The sequence below is a fragment of the Mixia osmundae genome, assembly GCF_000708205.1.
Source record: "Mixia osmundae IAM 14324 unplaced genomic scaffold scaffold_2, whole genome shotgun sequence".
NCBI classification, from domain to species: domain Eukaryota; kingdom Fungi; phylum Basidiomycota; class Mixiomycetes; order Mixiales; family Mixiaceae; genus Mixia; species Mixia osmundae.
Genome location: NW_014575562.1, coordinates 763,908 through 782,052, shown reverse-complemented (window position 1 = coordinate 782,052; position 18,145 = coordinate 763,908). Strand labels below are relative to the sequence as shown.

The 18,145-nt window shown below is 56.3% G+C and overlaps 9 protein-coding genes across 9 annotated transcripts; 6 read left to right on the top strand and 3 right to left on the bottom strand.

Moving 5' to 3' along the window:
• Positions 1–57: 57 nt before the first annotated feature.
• On the top strand, positions 58–1,063 carry L969DRAFT_15525 (uncharacterized protein; the record flags this gene model as incomplete). Its single annotated transcript, XM_014714220.1, has 4 exons — positions 58–654; positions 718–831; positions 885–934; positions 997–1,063. The coding sequence occupies 4 exons, from the start codon at positions 58–60 to the stop codon at positions 1,061–1,063; spliced, it is 828 nt and encodes a 275-aa protein (XP_014569706.1).
• Positions 1,064–1,353: 290 nt separating this feature from the next.
• Positions 1,354–3,517, top strand: L969DRAFT_311826 (uncharacterized protein). Its single transcript, XM_014714616.1, has 9 exons — positions 1,354–2,035; positions 2,092–2,188; positions 2,236–2,353; positions 2,412–2,440; positions 2,491–2,501; positions 2,552–2,998; positions 3,049–3,232; positions 3,283–3,420; positions 3,476–3,517. The coding sequence occupies exons 1-9, from the start codon at positions 1,604–1,606 to the stop codon at positions 3,481–3,483; spliced, it is 1,464 nt and encodes a 487-aa protein (XP_014570102.1). The 5' UTR covers positions 1,354–1,603; the 3' UTR covers positions 3,484–3,517.
• A 34-nt stretch (positions 3,518–3,551) lies between these two features.
• Positions 3,552–4,697, bottom strand: L969DRAFT_45725 (uncharacterized protein; the record flags this gene model as incomplete). The annotated part of the gene is made up of 1 exon (XM_014714615.1): positions 3,552–4,697. One exon carries the CDS (start codon positions 4,695–4,697, stop codon positions 3,552–3,554), a length of 1,146 nt encoding a protein of 381 aa, XP_014570101.1.
• Positions 4,698–4,842: 145 nt separating this feature from the next.
• On the top strand, positions 4,843–6,253 carry L969DRAFT_312025 (uncharacterized protein). The gene is made up of 5 exons (XM_014714614.1): positions 4,843–5,090; positions 5,144–5,474; positions 5,523–5,580; positions 5,641–5,729; positions 5,780–6,253. Exons 1-5 carry the CDS (start codon positions 4,958–4,960, stop codon positions 6,159–6,161), a joined length of 993 nt encoding a protein of 330 aa, XP_014570100.1. The 5' UTR covers positions 4,843–4,957; the 3' UTR covers positions 6,162–6,253.
• Positions 6,254–6,308: 55 nt separating this feature from the next.
• On the top strand, positions 6,309–7,836 carry L969DRAFT_85286 (uncharacterized protein). The gene is made up of 7 exons (XM_014714613.1): positions 6,309–6,380; positions 6,434–6,510; positions 6,567–6,789; positions 6,845–6,901; positions 6,962–7,406; positions 7,456–7,669; positions 7,725–7,836. Exons 1-6 carry the CDS (start codon positions 6,338–6,340, stop codon positions 7,526–7,528), a joined length of 918 nt encoding a protein of 305 aa, XP_014570099.1. The 5' UTR covers positions 6,309–6,337; the 3' UTR covers positions 7,529–7,669; positions 7,725–7,836.
• L969DRAFT_85284 (uncharacterized protein) lies at positions 7,203–8,475 on the bottom strand. The gene is made up of 7 exons (XM_014714612.1): positions 8,310–8,475; positions 8,135–8,249; positions 8,008–8,078; positions 7,895–7,957; positions 7,725–7,846; positions 7,456–7,669; positions 7,203–7,406 (listed from the first exon to the last, which is right to left on the bottom strand). Exons 1-6 carry the CDS (start codon positions 8,433–8,435, stop codon positions 7,573–7,575), a joined length of 594 nt encoding a protein of 197 aa, XP_014570098.1. The 5' UTR covers positions 8,436–8,475; the 3' UTR covers positions 7,203–7,406; positions 7,456–7,572.
• Positions 8,476–8,480: 5 nt separating this feature from the next.
• On the top strand, positions 8,481–11,146 carry L969DRAFT_101698 (uncharacterized protein; the record flags this gene model as incomplete). The annotated part of the gene is made up of 11 exons (XM_014714611.1): positions 8,481–8,833; positions 8,885–8,955; positions 9,014–9,048; positions 9,102–9,261; positions 9,309–9,357; positions 9,404–9,502; positions 9,554–9,898; positions 9,943–10,138; positions 10,227–10,872; positions 10,924–10,992; positions 11,078–11,146. Exons 1-11 carry the CDS (start codon positions 8,524–8,526, stop codon positions 11,144–11,146), a joined length of 2,049 nt encoding a protein of 682 aa, XP_014570097.1. The 5' UTR covers positions 8,481–8,523.
• L969DRAFT_101697 (uncharacterized protein) lies at positions 11,018–13,830 on the bottom strand (the record flags this gene model as incomplete). The annotated part of the gene is made up of 5 exons (XM_014714610.1): positions 11,018–12,274; positions 12,325–12,815; positions 12,877–13,164; positions 13,203–13,453; positions 13,576–13,830. 5 exons carry the CDS (start codon positions 13,828–13,830, stop codon positions 11,175–11,177), a joined length of 2,385 nt encoding a protein of 794 aa, XP_014570096.1. The 3' UTR covers positions 11,018–11,174.
• A 94-nt stretch (positions 13,831–13,924) lies between these two features.
• L969DRAFT_92726 (uncharacterized protein) lies at positions 13,925–17,644 on the top strand (the record flags this gene model as incomplete). Its single annotated transcript, XM_014714609.1, has 4 exons — positions 13,925–14,694; positions 14,743–15,161; positions 15,216–15,350; positions 15,399–17,644. 4 exons carry the CDS (start codon positions 13,925–13,927, stop codon positions 17,642–17,644), a joined length of 3,570 nt encoding a protein of 1,189 aa, XP_014570095.1.
• Positions 17,645–18,145: the final 501 nt, after the last annotated feature.

Below are 18,145 nucleotides of genomic sequence, written 5' to 3'. Positions count from 1 at the left end.
GGCGACGATTAATTTCGATAAAGTCAAAACGTCGACATCAGGCGATCAACGACAAGCATGCTGAGGTGTCCGTGTGGCACACCGCTCCTGCCGGCAAGACAAGCGCTGCTACCCTCCTCCCGATCCATCGTCCGCTCGAGCAGATCGACGGGCAGCGGCAGCAAGAGATGGGCAAGTCAGATCGCCGATGGCAGAACGAGTGATTCAGGGGCGAGCGGCAGCACGACGAGGAACACGGCATGGCTACAAGCGATACAATCCGAGCGAACGAAGCAGCAGAGAGCCTACTACGGCCAGCGGAATCGCAACCTGTTCCTCTACACCTCGGCAACCGTCATTTTGGGCATCGGCGTCACTTATGCAGCAGTACCTCTCTACCGAGCCTTCTGTTCTGCGACTGGCTTTGCAGGCACTCCCTTGACGAGCAAGGAGTATACCTCTGCAGATCGACTCGTGCCTGCCGAGGGCTCCAGCCGCAGACTACGCGTCAGGTTCAACGCCGATTGCTCGGATGCACTGCCTTGGTCATTCTCGCCTCAGCAGAGAGAAGTCAGGGTCCTGCCAGGCGAGACTGCGCTTGCATTCTACACAGCGACGAATCATAGCGACAAGGACATCATCGGCATCGCGACTTATAACGTCACTCCCGATCGAGTATGTTTCCTGCCTCTGCACCGGTCTGCCGGCCGGCCGCAGCTGACAAGAGAGCCTAAATAGATCGCGCCCTACTTTGCAAAGGTGGAATGCTTCTGTTTCGACGAACAACGTATCCTTGCAGGAGAAGAAGTCGATCTACCCGTCTTCTTCTTTATCGATCGCGATTATCTCGAGGTGCGCCTATTCCCAAAAGCTTGCTCTGCGCGCCTGATCATTCTGCCGTCCAGGATCCTCTGATGAGAGATGTCGACGACATTGTGCTCTCATACACATTCTTGTGAGCTATATCCATCTGCTGCTTGGCCGGTCTCGTGACTGACCTGCGCTGCTCGTGAACAGCAAGGCGAGGCGAGACGAGAGAGGTCAGCTTGTACCTGACAACGGCAACGGTGGCGCATCAACTTAAACGACATCTCATCATGGACGCCGGTTTTCGATCTTTTTCCAGGAACGGCGGGAACTGTGCCTCTTCCGCTGACTGCGAAAAAGCGCGCTGGATAGTCATTGTACAGAGTTCTCGTAATGCGGGAAATCAAAACTTTACTTCCAGCTCGGTTAGCAGCTCGGCAGTCACGCTGGCTCACACGTCCCCTACAGCCGATAGATCGTGATCTCGCGCGGGTTCTCTGTATCGCTCTCTGCGTCGTGAGGCTTCCTGCTCGTGAGCCCCCTTGCGCGCGACACATTGTCTTCGCTCCAGGTTGAGCTCGGCTGAACGCCCCCTCAGCCGACACGCTCGTGCACGACGTCACCACGCGAGCCGCTCGATCGCATACCCGGACACTTGGGCGCGAGTCTGGCCTCGTGCGTCGCCTGGAGTAGATACGCGAAGAAGGATAGTCCGAAAAGATCAGCGGTCGGTCAGAGCATGCACAGCCGAACTGGCTAAGCAGAACCGTCAGCGACGGTCAGAGCTGCCTTGTCAATCTAGAAGGATTTCTGGCCCATGGACGCTCGTCAACCTCAACGACGTTCATCGCGCCAGCTGCCCAGGCCTGCGACGCCCGACTCTGTGCTCTCAGGTCGAGCGACAGGCGCCACAGAGCAGCTCAGAAGCTCGAATGACCGTCTGCGTTCCACAGCGCCCTCGCCGTTCGATACAAGCAGTCTGCCTGCAGAAAGTCGCCGTAAGACTCCCGGCGCGACGCCTGCAAGGCGAACCGCGAGCTCGGACGTCTCTCTGTCTGCCAGAGCGAAGAGGACTGCGCGGACGGCCAAAGACGGACTGCCGAGCTCGTCGAGCGGCATGCCGTCGCCCGCCCATTCCACAGGGCCATCGCAGATATCGACTATCGCCTCGAGCTCAAAGGGCATTGAGCATGGCGCGGGCAAGAGGATCCGTCTGAACGACAATCCCACGTTCGACATGCTCGTCATCGTCAGTCTCCTCTCCTCTTCAATGCTTGCTGCCGTTCACTGACACGATTCGAGCAGGGTTGCGGGGGCGGACCGCTCGAGAGCAACCTGTCTGCTTACCTCGTCAAGCAACGTAACAAGGCGTGGACAGAGCAATGCCTCGCGCTCGAAGCAGGCAAGCTCATCGATTGCCAGCCTGAGCGGCACTCATCGGATCCACAGGCTCCGGCATGGGCGCCATGCAAAACATCCTGAATGACGCGCCAGAGGCACTCGACGACTTTGGCCTGCAGGAGAGTACAGCTCAAGCAGCAGCAGGCAAGATGCTTGACCTCATCCAGTGCGTACTACCTATACACGCCTCTGTGCACATTCTGACGCGCTGCCTGGCTTGGTAGAGCTTTCGTCATAACCCATGCTCATCTAGGTGAGCTACCTGCTTTCCACATTCACACGCATGCTGACGAGTCTCCACAGATCATATATCCGTGCGCCGGGCTGCTGCGTCATGGTGCGATACCTAATATTGGTGACGCAGGCACTCGTGCTCGCAGCAGGCTCAGCCCCTCGCTCAAAGAGAATTTGGGGCAGTCCGACAACACTGTCACACATGACAGACATCTTCTCAGGCCGAGTTTGGCCCAAGCTCGCGCTATCGGAGAGCGACATCACACCTTCATTCCCTAATCCACCCTACATCTATGCGACTGCCGACGTAAACACGTCGGCGCCATTCACCCCAGTGGACGGAATCGAAGTCTGCGCTCATGCTATCTCACATGGCACCTCGCTCGACGGTACCGTCTATGACTCGACAGCAGTCTTTGTTACGTCACTAGAGCACGATCAGGGTTTCCTCTTCTTCGGCGACGTCGAATCAGACGCGATATCGCGCTCCCCAAGAAATGCTGCGGTATGGCGAAAAGCTGCTCGCAAAATTGCAGATGAACAGCTCGCAACCATCTTTCTAGAATGCTCTTACGGGGCGAGCATCTCTATATGCTGCCTACTGGATCATGCTGATGCTCTCTGCAGGACGATCGACCGATGCCACAGCTTTTCGGCCATCTCAAGCCAAGCCACCTCATCGGCGAGCTGCAGGTTCTGGCGGACTTCCTGCGCGAGCTCGACCACACTGAGCACCGAACGAAACGACGAAGGCGGCGAGACGCCCATCCGAATTCGCCGCTCTCTGATCTACCCCTACATGGCCTTACCGGTCAGTCATCCGCTCTTAGCAACTTTCTTCGCTGAATGATCAGTCAACAGTCTGTGTGATCCATGTCAAGGATGATATCGAGCACGGAGTGGATCTACGGGAAGTGATCAGGCGAGAATTGGCCGAGCTCGACAAATCCGCTCAGCTCGGCTGTACTTTTCTGGTGCTAGAACAAGGCATGCGTCTAGGTCAGTCGTGCTCGTCTCGACTTAGCTTGATGATCAAGCTGACGGTAATGTGCAGAGTTTTGATACCCAGCATGAAGAAGCAGAGGTGTCCAGTGGGGTGTATTCGTTGCACAGGCTGTAGTGGGTGCATTTCATCCGCGTACGACGATGACAACAGCTACAGCTGACACTGCCGCGATGCCTACACCTGAGAGTGACACGACGGTAACTTCTAGCCAAGTGAGGGGCTCGAAACGACTCGTGCCGTCTGTGCTCATGCCGATCATCTTCCAGCCTCCCCTGCCTTGTGTACCCTTGTTGAGTGTGTCGACCGCCAGGACAGAGACGTTATCATCCTCTTCTGCCTCTTCATCATCATCGTCGTCGCTGTCTGCATTGCCTTCTGTACCCTTTTCCATATCTCTTGGAGGCCTGAGGCGCGTGGGTGATTCCCACGATGAAGGCTCCTGGCGATCGTACGGCTCGGTCGAGGTGACAATGACCTGCGGCTTGGATATGCGCTGCGATCTGGGGATACCCGGTGTGGGCGGCAAGGGCGCACCGCTTGACCTTGTAAGGTAATCGAGCTCGTCGAGGTTCTCCTGCGGTCGCATCGTACTAGCTGTATCGGACGTGCGGTTCGATAGAGACTGGGCGTCATGCGCTCTGGGAGGCGTGAGTCCGGCCTGCCGCGCAAGCGGGCTCTTGTGACTCGTGGACAAGGTCTTGAGCGCCAGCTCGGTCAGTGGTGGGCTATACATGCTCTCGAGCTCTTCTGGCGCCAAGTGCAAAGACTGCGTTGCTCTCGCTCTCGAGCGGCGCGAAGCGGATGTGCTTGCGGGATGAGTATGACCATTGGACGCGGTGTGAGGCAAGACCTCTGCGCCTGCGGTCTGTAGACTATGCGCGACTCTGTGCGAAACGGTGTCGACGGCCATACTGAGTCGGTTGACGAGCGTATTGGCGCCTGCGCCTATTGTCTTTGCCGAGACAAGACTGGCAGGTCTACCGAGTGTGCTTCGCCTCAGCCTGCTCGCACCTGCCGAACTGTGCTCTGGGCTCGCGTCCGACGGTCCTGCGAGATGCGCCTGATCGTACACGAGCAGCGCGACATCGTCTTCATCTTCCCCCTCATCTCTAGGCTGCTGAGACAGAGGTAGTGAGGCCTCGTTTGGCAACTCATCCACTTGTCTGGCTTTCCCCTTGTCCTTTGCAGGGCTCCCTGGCGAATCGGGCGAACGGCTAGCTCGGGTCGTTGTAGAACCGGTAGGCGAGGTGACTGTGCCGTCTGGAGACATCGCCCGCGTCTGCCCTGTGAGGCTGTCGTGTCGGTTCGAGTACTGGCGGCACTGCACATCGACCACTGCTGTCTTGTTGCCGCGAAGCCGCCTCGAGCTCAGCTGCTGTCGCTCGCTGTTCCTCGCTCGGCACCGTCGCGTCCCGTCCGAGCCACGACGACCTGACCTACAACGTCGACGTCATCACGCGGACATACCCTCAGCTGCAGCCTGATTTGCCAGCAGATCGAAGCGCAGACAGTGCAAGACACCACACAAAGATGGGCATCGACCTCGGACCACCGTTTGGTGACGTGGGCTCGATCGGCTTTGGAACGATGGGTCTCACTTGGCGAGGTACACCTGCGACAGACGAGGAATCCTTTCCTGTCATCAAGAAAGCCATTGATGCCGGTCAGCCAGCTTGTCAGGATGCACGCTTGAAGCGCTCAGAGTGAAGCTGCCAGGGCTGAAATATCTCAATGCGGGCGTCTTTTACGGCCCGCCTGATGACATCCATGCTAACCTGAAGATGCTGGGACGCTTCTTCGACAAGTACCCCGAATATGTCTCGAAGTCCTTTATCAGCGTCAAGGGCGGTCTCAATGGGATGAAGCCAGACTCCTCAGACTCGCGGCTGAGGCAGGACATCGAGCTCTCCAACAAGTTGCTGGGCAAGGCACACGTCAATCTCTTTGAATGCGCTCGTGTGGACCAGTCACGACCGATCGAGGAGACCATGAAAGCGCTCAGCGACCTCGTCAAAGAAGGCCTGATCGACTATATCGGTCTCTCAGAGTAAGCATACACGCTGCCGGCCGTTGGCTGTCCGCTGAGTCAGCACAGATGCAAAGCAGAGACGATCAGGCGAGCACATGCCGTACACCCTGTGGCCGTCGTCGAGGTACGTTGATGCTTGATGCTCAAGATGCGTCCCCCGGCGCTCAGCTCATCCTGCCTCTAGGTCGAATTCTCGCCATGGGAAATGACGATTATCGACAATGGCGTGTTGAGCACTTGCGAAGAGCTCGGCATCCCCATCGCGCCATACTCGTATGTCTACCATGACCGTAGAGCTATTCGCATTCTGACCTCCTGGTCAGTCCGCTCGGCAAGGGAATGCTAGGCGGTCGCATCAAGAGTCTGAAGGATATTCCGGCAGGCGATGTGCGGCTGCACCAGGATCGATTCGCAAACGAAGACATCTTCAGCAAGAATCTCAAACTCGCTCAGACTTTTGCCGATCTTGCAAAATCTCTCAAGCTCGCGCCCGCCACGCTCGCACTCGCTTGGGCAAAGACGAGATACGACAAGCTCTTGCCGTTGCCAGGCACGACCCGCGTAGAGGCGGTCGAGGAGCTCGCAGCGGCTGCAAATGTCAACTTCGATCCCGAAGATCTCAAGAAGATCAACCAGTCCATTGAGAACGCCCAGCCTCATGGGGAACGCTACATGGCCGCCGCGAGGGGCTCGTTATGGGGCTGATCGTTCGCATGCTACTTTGCGGAGTCCGTATGTCTATTTGCCTGTCATCATCACCATTGAAGTACCCAGCACTCATACCTGATCAATTCAATCAATCAATCTTAATGCTATTCCACATCTTTGCCACGCGTGGGTCGACTGTCGTGACATTTTTTGAAGTCTGCCGGTTGTGACGAATGGCCGATGAGATCGAGTACGAGGGACTGGGGAATGCCAGCCGTGCGTAGACTAGTGCATCGAGAGTCATGCTGCTGCTGATCATCACTACCCAGTTGGCATCAACATGCTCGCAGGAGCACTCGCAGGCATTTCGGAGCATGCCGTCATGTTTCCAGTCGATGTCGTCAAAGTCGGTCGTGTGCAAGGATCGAGCCATAGCCAGTCACTCACGATAGCATGACACAGACCAGGATGCAGGTCTACTCCACCTCGCCGGCGGCGGTCTACACTGGCGTCGCAGAGGCATTCTCTAGGATATCAGCTACAGAGGGTGGCAGACGGTTATGGAGAGGCGTCGCATCGGTTATAGCAGGCGCAGGTCCCGCGCACGCAGTCTACTTTGGCGTCTACGAGCTCGCCAAGGAGCTGGGCGGCGGCAATGCAGAGGGCAATCACTTTGCAGTCACAGGTTTGCCATCGCCTGCTTGCAGTCTCAACGCTTTGGCTGATCTGTGCTCGCTCAGCCGGCGCAGGAGCACTGGCGACGATAGGCTCAGACGCATTGATGAATCCGTTCGATGGTCAGCCCGCTGGCCACAGTGTCAGCTTGTTTGGCTGATGGCTCCCTTTGTGACGCTCAGTGGTCAAGCAAAGGATGCAAATACACGGATCGACTTATAGAACCGTGCCCGACACGTTTCGGAGGATCTACCGAGCCGAAGGGATATCAGCCTTCTATGCCTCGCTACCGACGACGTTGCTCATGACGATACCCTTTACCGCGACTCAGTTCACGGTGTACGAATATCTCAAGAAGCTCATGAACCCGAATAATTCCTATTCGCCGATAACTCACATCACCGCTGGCGGTATAGCTGGCGGTGTGGCAGCGGCCGTCACGACACCGCTAGATGTCTGCAAGACAATGCTACAAACAAGGGGAAGCTCCCAGGACGCAGTACTTAGAAATGTCAATGGGATGTTACAAGCCGGTCGCATCGTCCTCGCCAGGGACGGCGTCGCCGGCTTCAGTAGAGGCATGACACCGAGAGTCATGTCGGCACTACCGAGCAATGCGCTCTGCTGGTACGCACGCCTTCCGGTACTGATCGATCGGACACTCAATCGGGCACAGGTTTTCTTACGAGGCATTCAAAATGCTCTTGCACAAGAACAACAAGGCTGCCTCTGCAGGATCTGTACTGTAACTGCATACTCGCATCTGGAGATATGGCACTGTCGCTCGCGAGGCTCATAAGACGCCCTTTGTACTCGGAACGTCGTCTGCGCCTGTCAATTCTACCGCTTGCCGCAGCGCGAGCGCGGTCGCTTTGAATGCGCTCTCTGCTCTGTTGTGCCCGTGCGTGAGTCAGGCTGCTGTCAGCCTACATGAGGAATGCGCACTTGTGATGATCGTTTGAGCCATGCAAAACGTGCACGTGCAATGTGATGCCGGCCGTCATCGCAAACGAGTGAAAGACGTGCGGTATCATCTCTGTCGAGAGATCCCCAATCTTTTCCCGCACCTGTCGTCGCATGTCAGATCAGCAGACTCTGCGCGACAGCAGACGCACAAGTTGCAACCCGGTGACGCAATAGGGGCGTGAGGAGATATCGACGACAGCTCTGCTTAATGCCTGAAGTCCCTCTGAGCTCTGTACAAGGTGCGAGGCAGAGGGAGCCATACTTCGTCTAGAGGAGCGTATGCGCTGCCGAACCGCTTGATGCCTTTTACAGGTCCGAGTGCTTGACGCCAAGCTATGAACGTTGATTGAGCGTCAGCCTCGTTCCTGCTGTTGGCCGGCCTGACGCACCCTCGCCGAGAGCAAGCGCGCAATCCTCTGCAGTGTGATGATCGTCGATATGCAGGTCGCCCTGGCAGGCTAGCTGCAACGACATTCCGCCGTGCTTTGCTAGTGCGTGCAGCATCTACATGTTCGTAGCCGTATGGGTCAACGCAGGGCAAGCTAAAGCTCGCAAAAAGCTGACGTGGTCGAGGAAGCCAATGCCTGTTTGGACGAGGATCGTTTGGACTGCCGTACGGTCATCGTGGAGCGTCAGTGTGACCTTGATGTCCGTCTCGTTCGTCTTGCGGGAGACCGTCGCTGTCCTCATCTTGGGATCTCGAGCAAGCACGGCCGGCGCCAAATTCCAAGTCGCGCGCAAAGCAGCAAAGGCAACAGCTCGCGCAAGGCTGCAACCCATGAACGGCACCTACGAGGGCAATGGCCACCCTCACGGCCAGGATGAAGGCTCTGAGAGCCATCCCATGCTCTCCTTGCCACCCCTGCGAACGTTCGACGCCTTTCCCAAAACGCTGCCAACTTACCGATCAACTTCCTCACGCGGCGGCGTCTACACGGTCCTGCTTGCTGTAGCCATACTCGTTCTTGTATGGTACGAAGCCACAGAGTATCTCTTTGGCGAGCCACTGTACGAGTTCAGCGTGGACAAAGGCATTGGTAAGATGCTTCAGATCAACGTCGACATGACCGTCGCCATGCCCTGTCATTGTGCGTTTCCTCGACTCAAACTTGACAGATTGGTCTGACGTCTCGTCGCAGACCTGACCGTCGACATCAGAGACGCCGTGGGCGATCGATTACACGTCTCTGATGAGTTTGTCAAAGACGGCGTGCGTTCCTGCTCACTACGCGCCACGCAGCTTGCTGACGTCTATCTGTCATCTGCAGACCACGTTTGAGATCGGACAAGCGCAACGGCTAGTGTCAGCTTCGTCCAGCAATTCGCCCGACCGCGCTGACATTCCCACGCGCTCAGGACGATGGCCTTCGAAAGTGATCCAGAAGCTTACAAGGTTGTCCAAGAGGCGAGGCGGCCGAGGGCATTTGAGCAGACATATCACATCGTGGAGAATGGTCCTGCATGCAGGATCTATGGTACCATGGCTGTCAAGAAAGTCACTGGCAATCTTCATATTGTAGGCGCGTCTCGCCTGCTTTTGCCGAGGTTCTAATAGCAAAGCAGACAACGCTGGGGCATGGCTACTTGAGCTGGGAACATACAGATCACAAGTGTCGGTGCTCCAATCTCTCACCGAGCATCGACTCATGCGCGAGCAGTGATGAATCTCAGTCATGTCATACATGAATTCTCATTTGGTCCCCTCTTCCCGGGCATCTCCCAGCCACTCGACAACACACTCGAGGTGACAGAGTCCAGTTCGTCCTCTCGCTTTCATGAAGGCGCGATCGCTGATCAGTGTGGGCCAGGCTTCCACATTTTTCAATATTTCATGTCAATCGTTTCGACAACCTATGTCGATCATCACAGGAATGTGCTCGAGACTGCGCAATATTCTGTTACGGACATGTCAAGAGCGACTGTACATGGCCGTGGTGTCCCTGGCATCTTCCTCAAGTATGACCCGGAGCCGATGATGCTCACTCTCCGCGAAAGAACAACTACGCTCGGTCAATTCCTCATTCGACTTGCTGGAATCGTTGGTGGTGTCATCGTATGCAGCGGGTATGCATGGCGGATAGGCAACAAGGCGGTAGCTCTGGCGAAAAAGACGGACGATATAAACGATGGAGACGAAAAAATCTCACTTACCGGTCGGAATCGCGCAGATTCTTCTGTCATACCGACCACGCTCAAGCAAAGCCGTTCGGCATTGGAGCGATCAACGAGCTACCATTGATGCAAAGCGGTGCCGTCATACGACTCTGTATCATGTTGTGCGAACAGTCTTGCATGCCATCTTCACCGATCAGACCGGCCTGGTCTCATCCGTATCCTCTCGCCATCTCGGCCTACGTCTCAACCAGATCGGATGCCCGCGGTCTGATCCATAAGTAGCTCTTCCAAGTCTCTGGAACTCGCAGCTGCCAGTGCAAAGATGCAATCGATCAGACGCCGCATTACGCCTTGCAAACTTCGCAGGTCTCCGGCCTCAAGCTCCCTTGCCCTCGATTGTGCAGAGCTCTCGACAGACACTGCCGAGATCAGTACGGCCATGTCACCTCGACCATCTGACGCTTGCGAAAGCGATGAAGAGCTGGGAAACGAATGCGTTCCGCTCGAGATCATCGTCAAACGACGTCGTTCACCACGGCCAGAATCTACCTCGAGCGAGCCCGTGTCCTCCGATGGATCTACACTGCCACCACGGTTGCCGTCCATCAGATCCCTTGACTGCATCACACTATCAGGAGAAGGCACGAGCGGCGAATCTGACGGATCGTTGCCGCAGTACTTCGAAGACACGCCACCGTTCTACGCAATCAGCTCGACCGAACCCCCTCGCTCTGATCACATCATTCGTCTCATCAAAGATCGCGTCGATGCGGGCATCAATCAGCTTGGCCTGCGATTCGATGCCAAGGGCTATACGTTGGCCAGCGAACAGCGGGAGCTCCTCGAGAAAAGGGCGCATGTTGCGCAGTTATGCATCAGCACAATGCCCGCCGAAGCAACGCTCATCAAGAGCAGTGTCACAGCAGGCAGGCTACCGAGCATGAAGGCGAGTGATGGCTCTGCAGCAGACGCTGCGGAGCATTTCCTTGCCGCTAGGAAATGGGCGGACTGCGTAAGTCCAGGACAAGTCACGTGCGCACCATTCGCTGATCAGGCTATGCAGATCGCAGAGGAACACGTCCGTAGCATGACAAAGTACAGCGAGGCACCCAAATTGCCGGAGCTCGGGATCGTGTCTCTGTCGCTCGCGGTCTAGTGTTGTGCAAGACATAGTGCATTGATTTGTACATCAGTGAGCAGTCTTATGCGGCGACTAGTGCACAAGTACAAGCAAAAAGGGATGGTTCAGTGTGAGCATTGACACATTTGCCTCGTTGTGGCGATGAGATCGAGGTGAGCCGGTCAAAATCGGTCTTATAGATGACGCGACGAAACGGCTATCGCGTTCTCGTACTCCTCGTCGTCTTCTTCATCGTCCTTGCCAGCTTCGGCATTACGAGCCGCTTCTTGTATCGGTTCTGGACGATCTGTGCGGAAAGAGCCATAGGCAGGTGGCAGCTCTATTTGGCCCTGCTGTAGCATCTCTTCCGCTTCCTTGCGCGTCAATGTCCGCCCTGAATCGGCATGCTGCCTGTAGAAATCCTCTGACGCTTGCCGGTGAGCTTGCGTCGAGCCACCGTACAGCGAAGAGTAATTGAGCGGTGCTCCGGGCGCTGGCAATCGACTGCCGCTCGCACCTCGGCTAGAAGTCGATCTGGATTGACCATACGAATTGAGCGTTGCCCATGCTCGCGCACCCTCGTCGAGTGCGAAAGTCGTGCTGTCACCGCCTTCTCGTATCGAGCCGGCATCGGATGCGTCTGGGTTGGCGATAACGAACTGATGTCGCGGTTCCATCTCGATAGGAGATGGTAACCTGCCAGGATGCTCACGAGGATAGAGGTAAGGGTGCGAGGCAGCGTCATCAGGACTGGGCGAGACGGGCGAATGGTCGCCTGTCGAGGATGGCCGGTTGAGGTTGAGAAGTCGCTCTATAGAAATGCTTGCAAGTCGTCCTTGCTCTATCTTGGGATATGGTCCTTTACTGACGTCGACAAGTGTGCCGTCGGCAGTACTGGATCCGCCGAGGGTACTGGAGCCCACCGGCGAGACCGGTGAGTTCGCGTTCGCTGCACTGTTGCCAGATGGGCCAGAGTAGCGCGGTCCGATGATGGTATCGGACAGACTTCCAGCCCGACGTTGACGCCTCCGCCTCCGCCAAAACCAGAATGCACCTCCGAGCAGGATAAGGACAGCAAAGACGACACCAACAGTGGCGCCGACGACCGTGCCGACAGAAACATTGTTGCCGCCGCCGCCTTGTCCGTAGCCACCATACCCATCCGGTACAGAGCCGGGCGCGAGCTTGTGATCGTGCTCTTCTGGATTGGCGATGCAAGAATAGTTGCTACCCCCGGACGAGTAGATGACCTGTGAAGAATTTGCATAGTTGCCATTCGCATCCGACAAGGACACTGCAAGCGGCATGTGAGTGAAATGCAAGACAAACGAGAGAAGTACTCACAGATGAAGGCCCCGCCACCTTGCAACGTATTTGTATAGTGACCCACATTTCCGACTGTGTAATTGGTCGCTGTATCCGCAGATATGGCGGCGTTCAGCGTGAACGGCGGCTTTCCATTGCCTTGCACGACGATGCCAAGCTGTTGACACAGACTAGGACTATTGTATGGGTAGACCTGAAAGCTGATGTCGACATCGGGTCCACTCGTTACTGGCGGATAAGCGGGCGCGCCCGGACAATTTCCATCGACATTACTGCCGCTGCTGACAGAATACAGTGGCCCGACGCCTCCCGATTGACCCTTGGAGTCAATGAAGGAGAGCGCAAACGTCGTGCCCGTGTTGAATGGCAGCGTCCAGGTAAAGGGCACCGTGTCACCTTCGCCGGCGGAGACGATGAGAGGCACGCCTTGCTCTGGTATCGCAGCGAGTGTATATGGCCCCACAGCAGAGCTGGTAGCGTTGGCGTTGGGAACCATGAAGAACTCAAACCTGCATCATCGTTTGCAATGTTAGCGCCGGAATCGGTGCAGATCAAGGACGTGAGACTGACGATGTGCACTGGGCAAAATTGAGTGTGTTTTGCTGGGTGAACCACCAGACGAAGGGAAAGTCGCTGTCTGCATCGGTGACATCGGCGTTGATCGCATGCGATGGGGCGGACTGACTCGCGCTCGATGAGGTTGTCGGCGCTTGGCTTGACGCGCCATTTGCACTGGTTGAGTTGCTCGCATCGGTATCAGAATACTGCGGAGAGCGTGTCTCCAGCTGCCGCGGCCAGTGTGGGCCGTGCCTGTACAAGGCCTGGGCAGTCATGACGACGATGTCGATGTTATGCGCCCTGGCGAAAGAAGTACCGACGCGATCCGCACAAGGCACCTTCCAGTGGCAAAGCTACTTCCGATAGAAGGACTGTCTGATGCTTCCAGGCACTGGTAGCCTCGCTTGCTATAGACCGGCGCAAGTTTGAGCGCGCGCAAAATGCGCAGCCCAGACTGTTTGAACTGACGATGCGCCGCTTCGTCGACTGCCAGCGCCGACTGAGACTGACTGTACGTACGACCAGATACACGCTCAATGGCGGGTGAGTCGCCGCGGCGATTGCGTGTGGGACAAAAGACGGACTGCTCCTGCCGCCAAGACGAGGTAAGGCTTGCCCTCAAGTTGGCAATAATCAAACAGCAGCCAGCCGATCACCGACAAGCCTTCCCGCGCGCTTCAAAGTGCGACCAGCTCCGTCAGGGCGTGCGACGCTGGCGGGAGAAGGAGGAGCTGCCTGTTGAGAGTCCTGTCCAGTCTTGTACCGGTGCTTGCTCTTGACCACTGACGCTGCCGTCGTAAGACGCGTGACGAGGCAGACAAAGACGCCGAAGATCGAGCAAGAACTGCTTGAGAAGATCACGTCTTGAGTGGTCTCACAGGCCACGATTCTGACGACTGGGAGCAAGGCAAGACCCCTCTCGCCAAGCAGAGAATAGCTGTGTGCACAGACACACGCGTCCTCCATTAGGGAGCCGACCTCAGATCTCGTCAGACTGACTCTGTCTCATCATCCTGTCGAACGGCTCCAGCAGTACTCTGACTCATCACCCACTTCGACGATGGATGCTGATGGGCCTGTCGAGTCAGCTGTGCCTGCTGAAAAGTCCCTGACTCGCGAGATGTCGCCTGGACCAGCCTCACCTGCCGTCAAGAGCGAGGCCGCCAAGTCTATGAGCGATCGCAGTGAGGCCGGATCCCGCCACAGCTCGCCGCCGACTTCACTAGCTTCGTCCGAAGATGCGACGTCGAGCAAAAAACCGAGCGCCGGCCCGCACTCGGCTCCTGGCACGAGCAAAAAGCCAAGACCAAGGCGCAGGATACCCGTGACGAGCGAGCCTAGACCGACGCCAGAGCTGCTCGCCAGTCTCACAGAGCGTGAGGACGAGTATACGGGTGTCGACTCGGATGACTCTGACGACGACTCGTCCGAAATTGACATTGACGAGCTCGAGGATCTGGATCTTCCGCCAGGCTTAGGCACCCAAGAAGGCAGAAAGACCTACAGACGCATCAGGCCGGCATACTACTACCGTCCCGATCTATCGACATCGCTTTGTAAAGGCACGCCCGTCTTCATGCCGACGATGGAAGAATTTATGGACTTTTATGCCTTTATCAAAAGCGTGGACCGCTACGGCATGCAAGCCGGCATCGTCAAGGTTGTCCCGCCGAAGGAATGGACCGAGTCCCTCACGCCAATCGATCACCCGCTCCGTCAGACCAAAATCAAGAGCCCCATCTGCCAGCACATACTAGGGCAAAAGGGCCTCTTCAACTTGCACAACGTCGCTAGAACGCGATCTTACAACGTCAAACAGTGGAAGGCAATGTATGTCTTCGGCTCCTGATCTGTACTGAGCTGACACGTGGTGCACAGCTGCGATGATCCAACGCGAGTATCTCCTGATTTTTGGAAGCGATCTGCTCGCCATGGCGGCGACGATTCCGAGTCACCTCCAAAAACGCGCAGCAGAGCGTTCGCTGCGGGTACGAACAGGCCGCAGAAGAAGCGCAAAGGCGCGCCAGATAGCGATGACGAGAACGAGCCGGCGAGTAAACAAGCTAACGCGTTGCCCAAAGACGAGCCAGAGGTAGATGTCGAGGAGCACAAAGGGGAAAGTCTGCGGCCAGGCGAGCTGTTCACCGACAAGGAATGGGAGGACTTCGACTTGCCGAGTCAGTTGCAAGGCCCGAGCCCCTCAGACTATACAGCAGATGTTCTCAAAGAGATCGAACGAAGGTATTGGCGATCGCTCGCCATCGGCTCTCCACCTATGTACGGTGCGGATTCCGCAGGTACATTGAAGTGGTCTCAACCGTATGTCTGCTGATCATTCATGAACACTTCAGGCAGTCTCTTCGATCCAAAGCAGACCGTCTGGAACGTAGCAGAGCTAGACAATCTGCTATCGCGCGTAGGCGGCAGTCGTAAGATACCCGGCGTCAATACGCCCTATCTGTACTTTGGAAGTTGGCGTGCGACATGTGAGTGGTTTCGCTACATGCTCTTGACCTCTGCTCATAATCGTGCAGTCGCCTGGCACGTGGAGGATATGGACCTCTATTCGATCAACTACCTCCACTTTGGCGCGCCGAAGTGCTGGTATTCAGTGCCGCAGCGCGAGCACGAGCGTTTCGAGCAGTACATGGCCGGGCAATTCGCGTCCGCACGCAATACCTGCCCACAATTCATGCGTCACAAGTCTTATCTGGCCTCACCGACCATCATCTCGAATCACGGTATCACTTTGAATCGCTGTGTGCAGTTTGCGGGCGAGTTCATGCTCACATACCCTCACGGCTACCACTCGGGATTTAACCTCGGCTTCAATTGCGCAGAAAGCGTCAACTTTGCCACCGAAGAATGGGTACCGATCGGGCGCAAAGCGAAGAAGTGCGGCTGCGTCGACGACTCGGTGACGATCAATGTTGATCAGTGGCTCATGGAAGCTGCTCAATCGAAATTGCAGGAGGACGAAGCAAAGGGCATCGTGAGGAAGCCGATACGGGCGTATAAGCCTGTCAAAAAGCCGAAAATCGACGACTCTGTCAAGGTCAAGCTGACGATTCCCGCAAAGCCGCCCTATGTTTGCGCTCTCTGCCCAGATTTATCGACAGAGGGCCTGGTGCCTCTGGCCGGTCCGCTCAGTGCTGCTGCGTTCGCGTCTAGTGCTGGCATCTCTGCAGTATCCGCGCCGGCGCCCACCTCTGTTGACATGCCCATGGCAGGCTCAGAAGATCAAGCCGAGCTGCCTTTGACGGACGACGTTGTAGCAATGGCAGAGGCGAACAAGATTACGCCGACCAAGAAGACGATCAAGACATTGAGCGGGATCAGGCACGCACACCGCATTTGTGCAACATTCATTCCCATGACTTGGATCGATCGCGACGGAGAGACGGGCCAGGAGCTCGTCTATGGCGTCGACAAGGTCGAGCGCGCTCGCTGGAATCTCAAGTGCCAGCTTTGCAGCGACCGACACGGGGCAAAAGTGCAGTGCACCAGATCGAAATCGTGCTACAAAGCCTGTCATGCGACCTGCGCGATGAAGGCCGACTCGACCTTTATGATTGACGCCGTCATCAGATTAGAGCATGGACTGGTCAGCTGCATCGAAGCTGCCAAGCCACTCCAGGAAGGAGAGACGGAGGACAATGAATTGAGCGAGAAGCTTGCTGTTCGACCCGCTATCTACAGTGCCGCCGACCTGTTGAAGCCCATCGGCGAGGTACAGACTGTGGTCTTGTGCACAAGTCACAATCCGCTCGTGTTAGCAGCTGCAACAAAGAAGAAGCATGACGAGCTTGCAGCACGCATCGCTGCAATCCCAACAGGTTCGCCTCTGCTCGTGCGTACCTCAGGCGGCATCTGCGATGTCACTTTGGCAAGGAACGTCCCAGAGCATGGCGCTGTTATCGTGTGCTTTTCGACCGGCACGCACGCAGAGTACAAGTATGCCAAGATCTGCGATGAAGAGGCGCGTGCAAAGGAAGCAGCAAAACTAGCAGCTCGCGCCAAAGCAGACCAAGAGATCTATGTCTACAATCATAGCCAACGATCAGCGGCAGCATCACCGTCGATGCCAACAGGTCCCTATCAGATCAGCACAGGCTATGCCGGCCGGAGCAAGTATGGCTATTCGGCAAGCGCTTATGCCGCCAATCGATCAGCACTACCATCATTGAGCGATCTTGGCGTCTATGCGCCATCGTCTTGCCCTGTCAGTACGTCCCCGTCATTGACCATGCAAGTCCCAGCGGCGTCGCACTATAGTTCCGTCTATGGAGCCAATTTGCCTAAGAGTCAGCCGACAAGTCTGTTACCTGTCATCCAGCCCGTCGCCCCTCCGGCAAGTCGGGCAGTGACTTTACCGATCAGCTTGCCTGCTAGACTTCCAGCTATGCCGAGGAGCGAATCTGCCGGCACGAGCAGCATTTATGGCAGCAGCCTGCCCCAGACCGAAGCGTTCAGCAAATCCTACGGTTCAACTTACAGCACAGCCTATACACAGCCGTCCGCTGCACGCTATACTGACCTATCGAACAACAGACAGCTGCCACCCATCTCATCACTGCTTCCTGGGCCGCCTGCGAGTGTATCCAGTCCGCAGAGTTATACGCTCTATCCGGCATATACCTCCAGCCTGCCGAGATCTGCGCCACCGTCTGCGTCTCTGCCTGCGCATGCAATCGCTCATCATTCGCAATTCGCTCATCACACGCAGTCTAGCCCTCGAATGAATCTGCAAGACAGCACTCCGGTCACCAACACATTGTAGCGTAGTAAATGCAGTACTTATCTGTAATGTTCTGGAAATTCAAAATTCACCTTGCACGCTTCGCGGAGACGGCGAGAACAGGCAAACGAGCCATCTGATCATTGTCAGACCCTATCTCTGGCCAAAAAAGGACGTCGTCGGGTTCATGTAACAGCAAAAGCAGGTGACAAAAAAAGCCCACGCTCGGGGTCGAACCAAGAGCCTTCTGCTAGAATCACAACACTGAAGCTGTCAAATCGTAGGCAGATGTGATAGCCATTACACCACGCGAGCCGATCTGAATACCGCTTAGGCCTTCACTGCGCTACCTATAGGCTCACAAGCAGACGTCAATCTTCCGCTGACTGTCAGGGTGTAAAACGTGTTCTTGTTTGTCTCTCGACAGCATCTGACACATGACAGGCGAGCAGAAAACCTTCGTGAGAGCACATTAGACGCAGATTTTCATTGCAATGTCTTCAGAGAGGAATGACGTCATAGACATAGAGACTAGTGAGGAGG

What these genes read in the sequence shown, in the direction of transcription:
- L969DRAFT_311826 (XM_014714616.1), top strand. Translation starts at nt 1,604, where the DNA reads ATGGACGCTCGTCAACCTCAACGACGTTCATCGCGCCAGCTGCCCAGG. An exon ending in AAGATGCTTGACCTCATCCA is followed by an intron (nt 2,354 to 2,411) that starts GTGCGTACTACC and finishes CTGGCTTGGTAG; the next exon opens with AGCTTTCGTCATAACCCATG. An exon ending in ACCCCTACATGGCCTTACCG is followed by an intron (nt 3,233 to 3,282) that starts GTCAGTCATCCG and finishes ATCAGTCAACAG; the next exon opens with TCTGTGTGATCCATGTCAAG.
- L969DRAFT_312025 (XM_014714614.1), top strand. Translation starts at nt 4,958, where the DNA reads ATGGGCATCGACCTCGGACCACCGTTTGGTGACGTGGGCTCGATCGGC. An exon ending in CAAGAAAGCCATTGATGCCG is followed by an intron (nt 5,091 to 5,143) that starts GTCAGCCAGCTT and finishes TGAAGCTGCCAG; the next exon opens with GGCTGAAATATCTCAATGCG. An exon ending in GACTATATCGGTCTCTCAGA is followed by an intron (nt 5,475 to 5,522) that starts GTAAGCATACAC and finishes GAGTCAGCACAG; the next exon opens with ATGCAAAGCAGAGACGATCA.
- L969DRAFT_85286 (XM_014714613.1), top strand. Translation starts at nt 6,338, where the DNA reads ATGGCCGATGAGATCGAGTACGAGGGACTGGGGAATGCCAGCC. An exon ending in GGGACTGGGGAATGCCAGCC is followed by an intron (nt 6,381 to 6,433) that starts GTGCGTAGACTA and finishes ATCACTACCCAG; the next exon opens with TTGGCATCAACATGCTCGCA. An exon ending in TTCCAGTCGATGTCGTCAAA is followed by an intron (nt 6,511 to 6,566) that starts GTCGGTCGTGTG and finishes AGCATGACACAG; the next exon opens with ACCAGGATGCAGGTCTACTC.
- L969DRAFT_85284 (XM_014714612.1), bottom strand. Translation starts at nt 8,435, where the DNA reads ATGAGGACAGCGACGGTCTCCCGCAAGACGAACGAGACGGACATCAAG. An exon ending in GCATTGGCTTCCTCGACCAC is followed by an intron (nt 8,250 to 8,309) that starts GTCAGCTTTTTG and finishes ACGAACATGTAG; the next exon opens with ATGCTGCACGCACTAGCAAA. An exon ending in GGCTCAAACGATCATCACAA is followed by an intron (nt 7,670 to 7,724) that starts GTGCGCATTCCT and finishes CGGGCACAACAG; the next exon opens with AGCAGAGAGCGCATTCAAAG.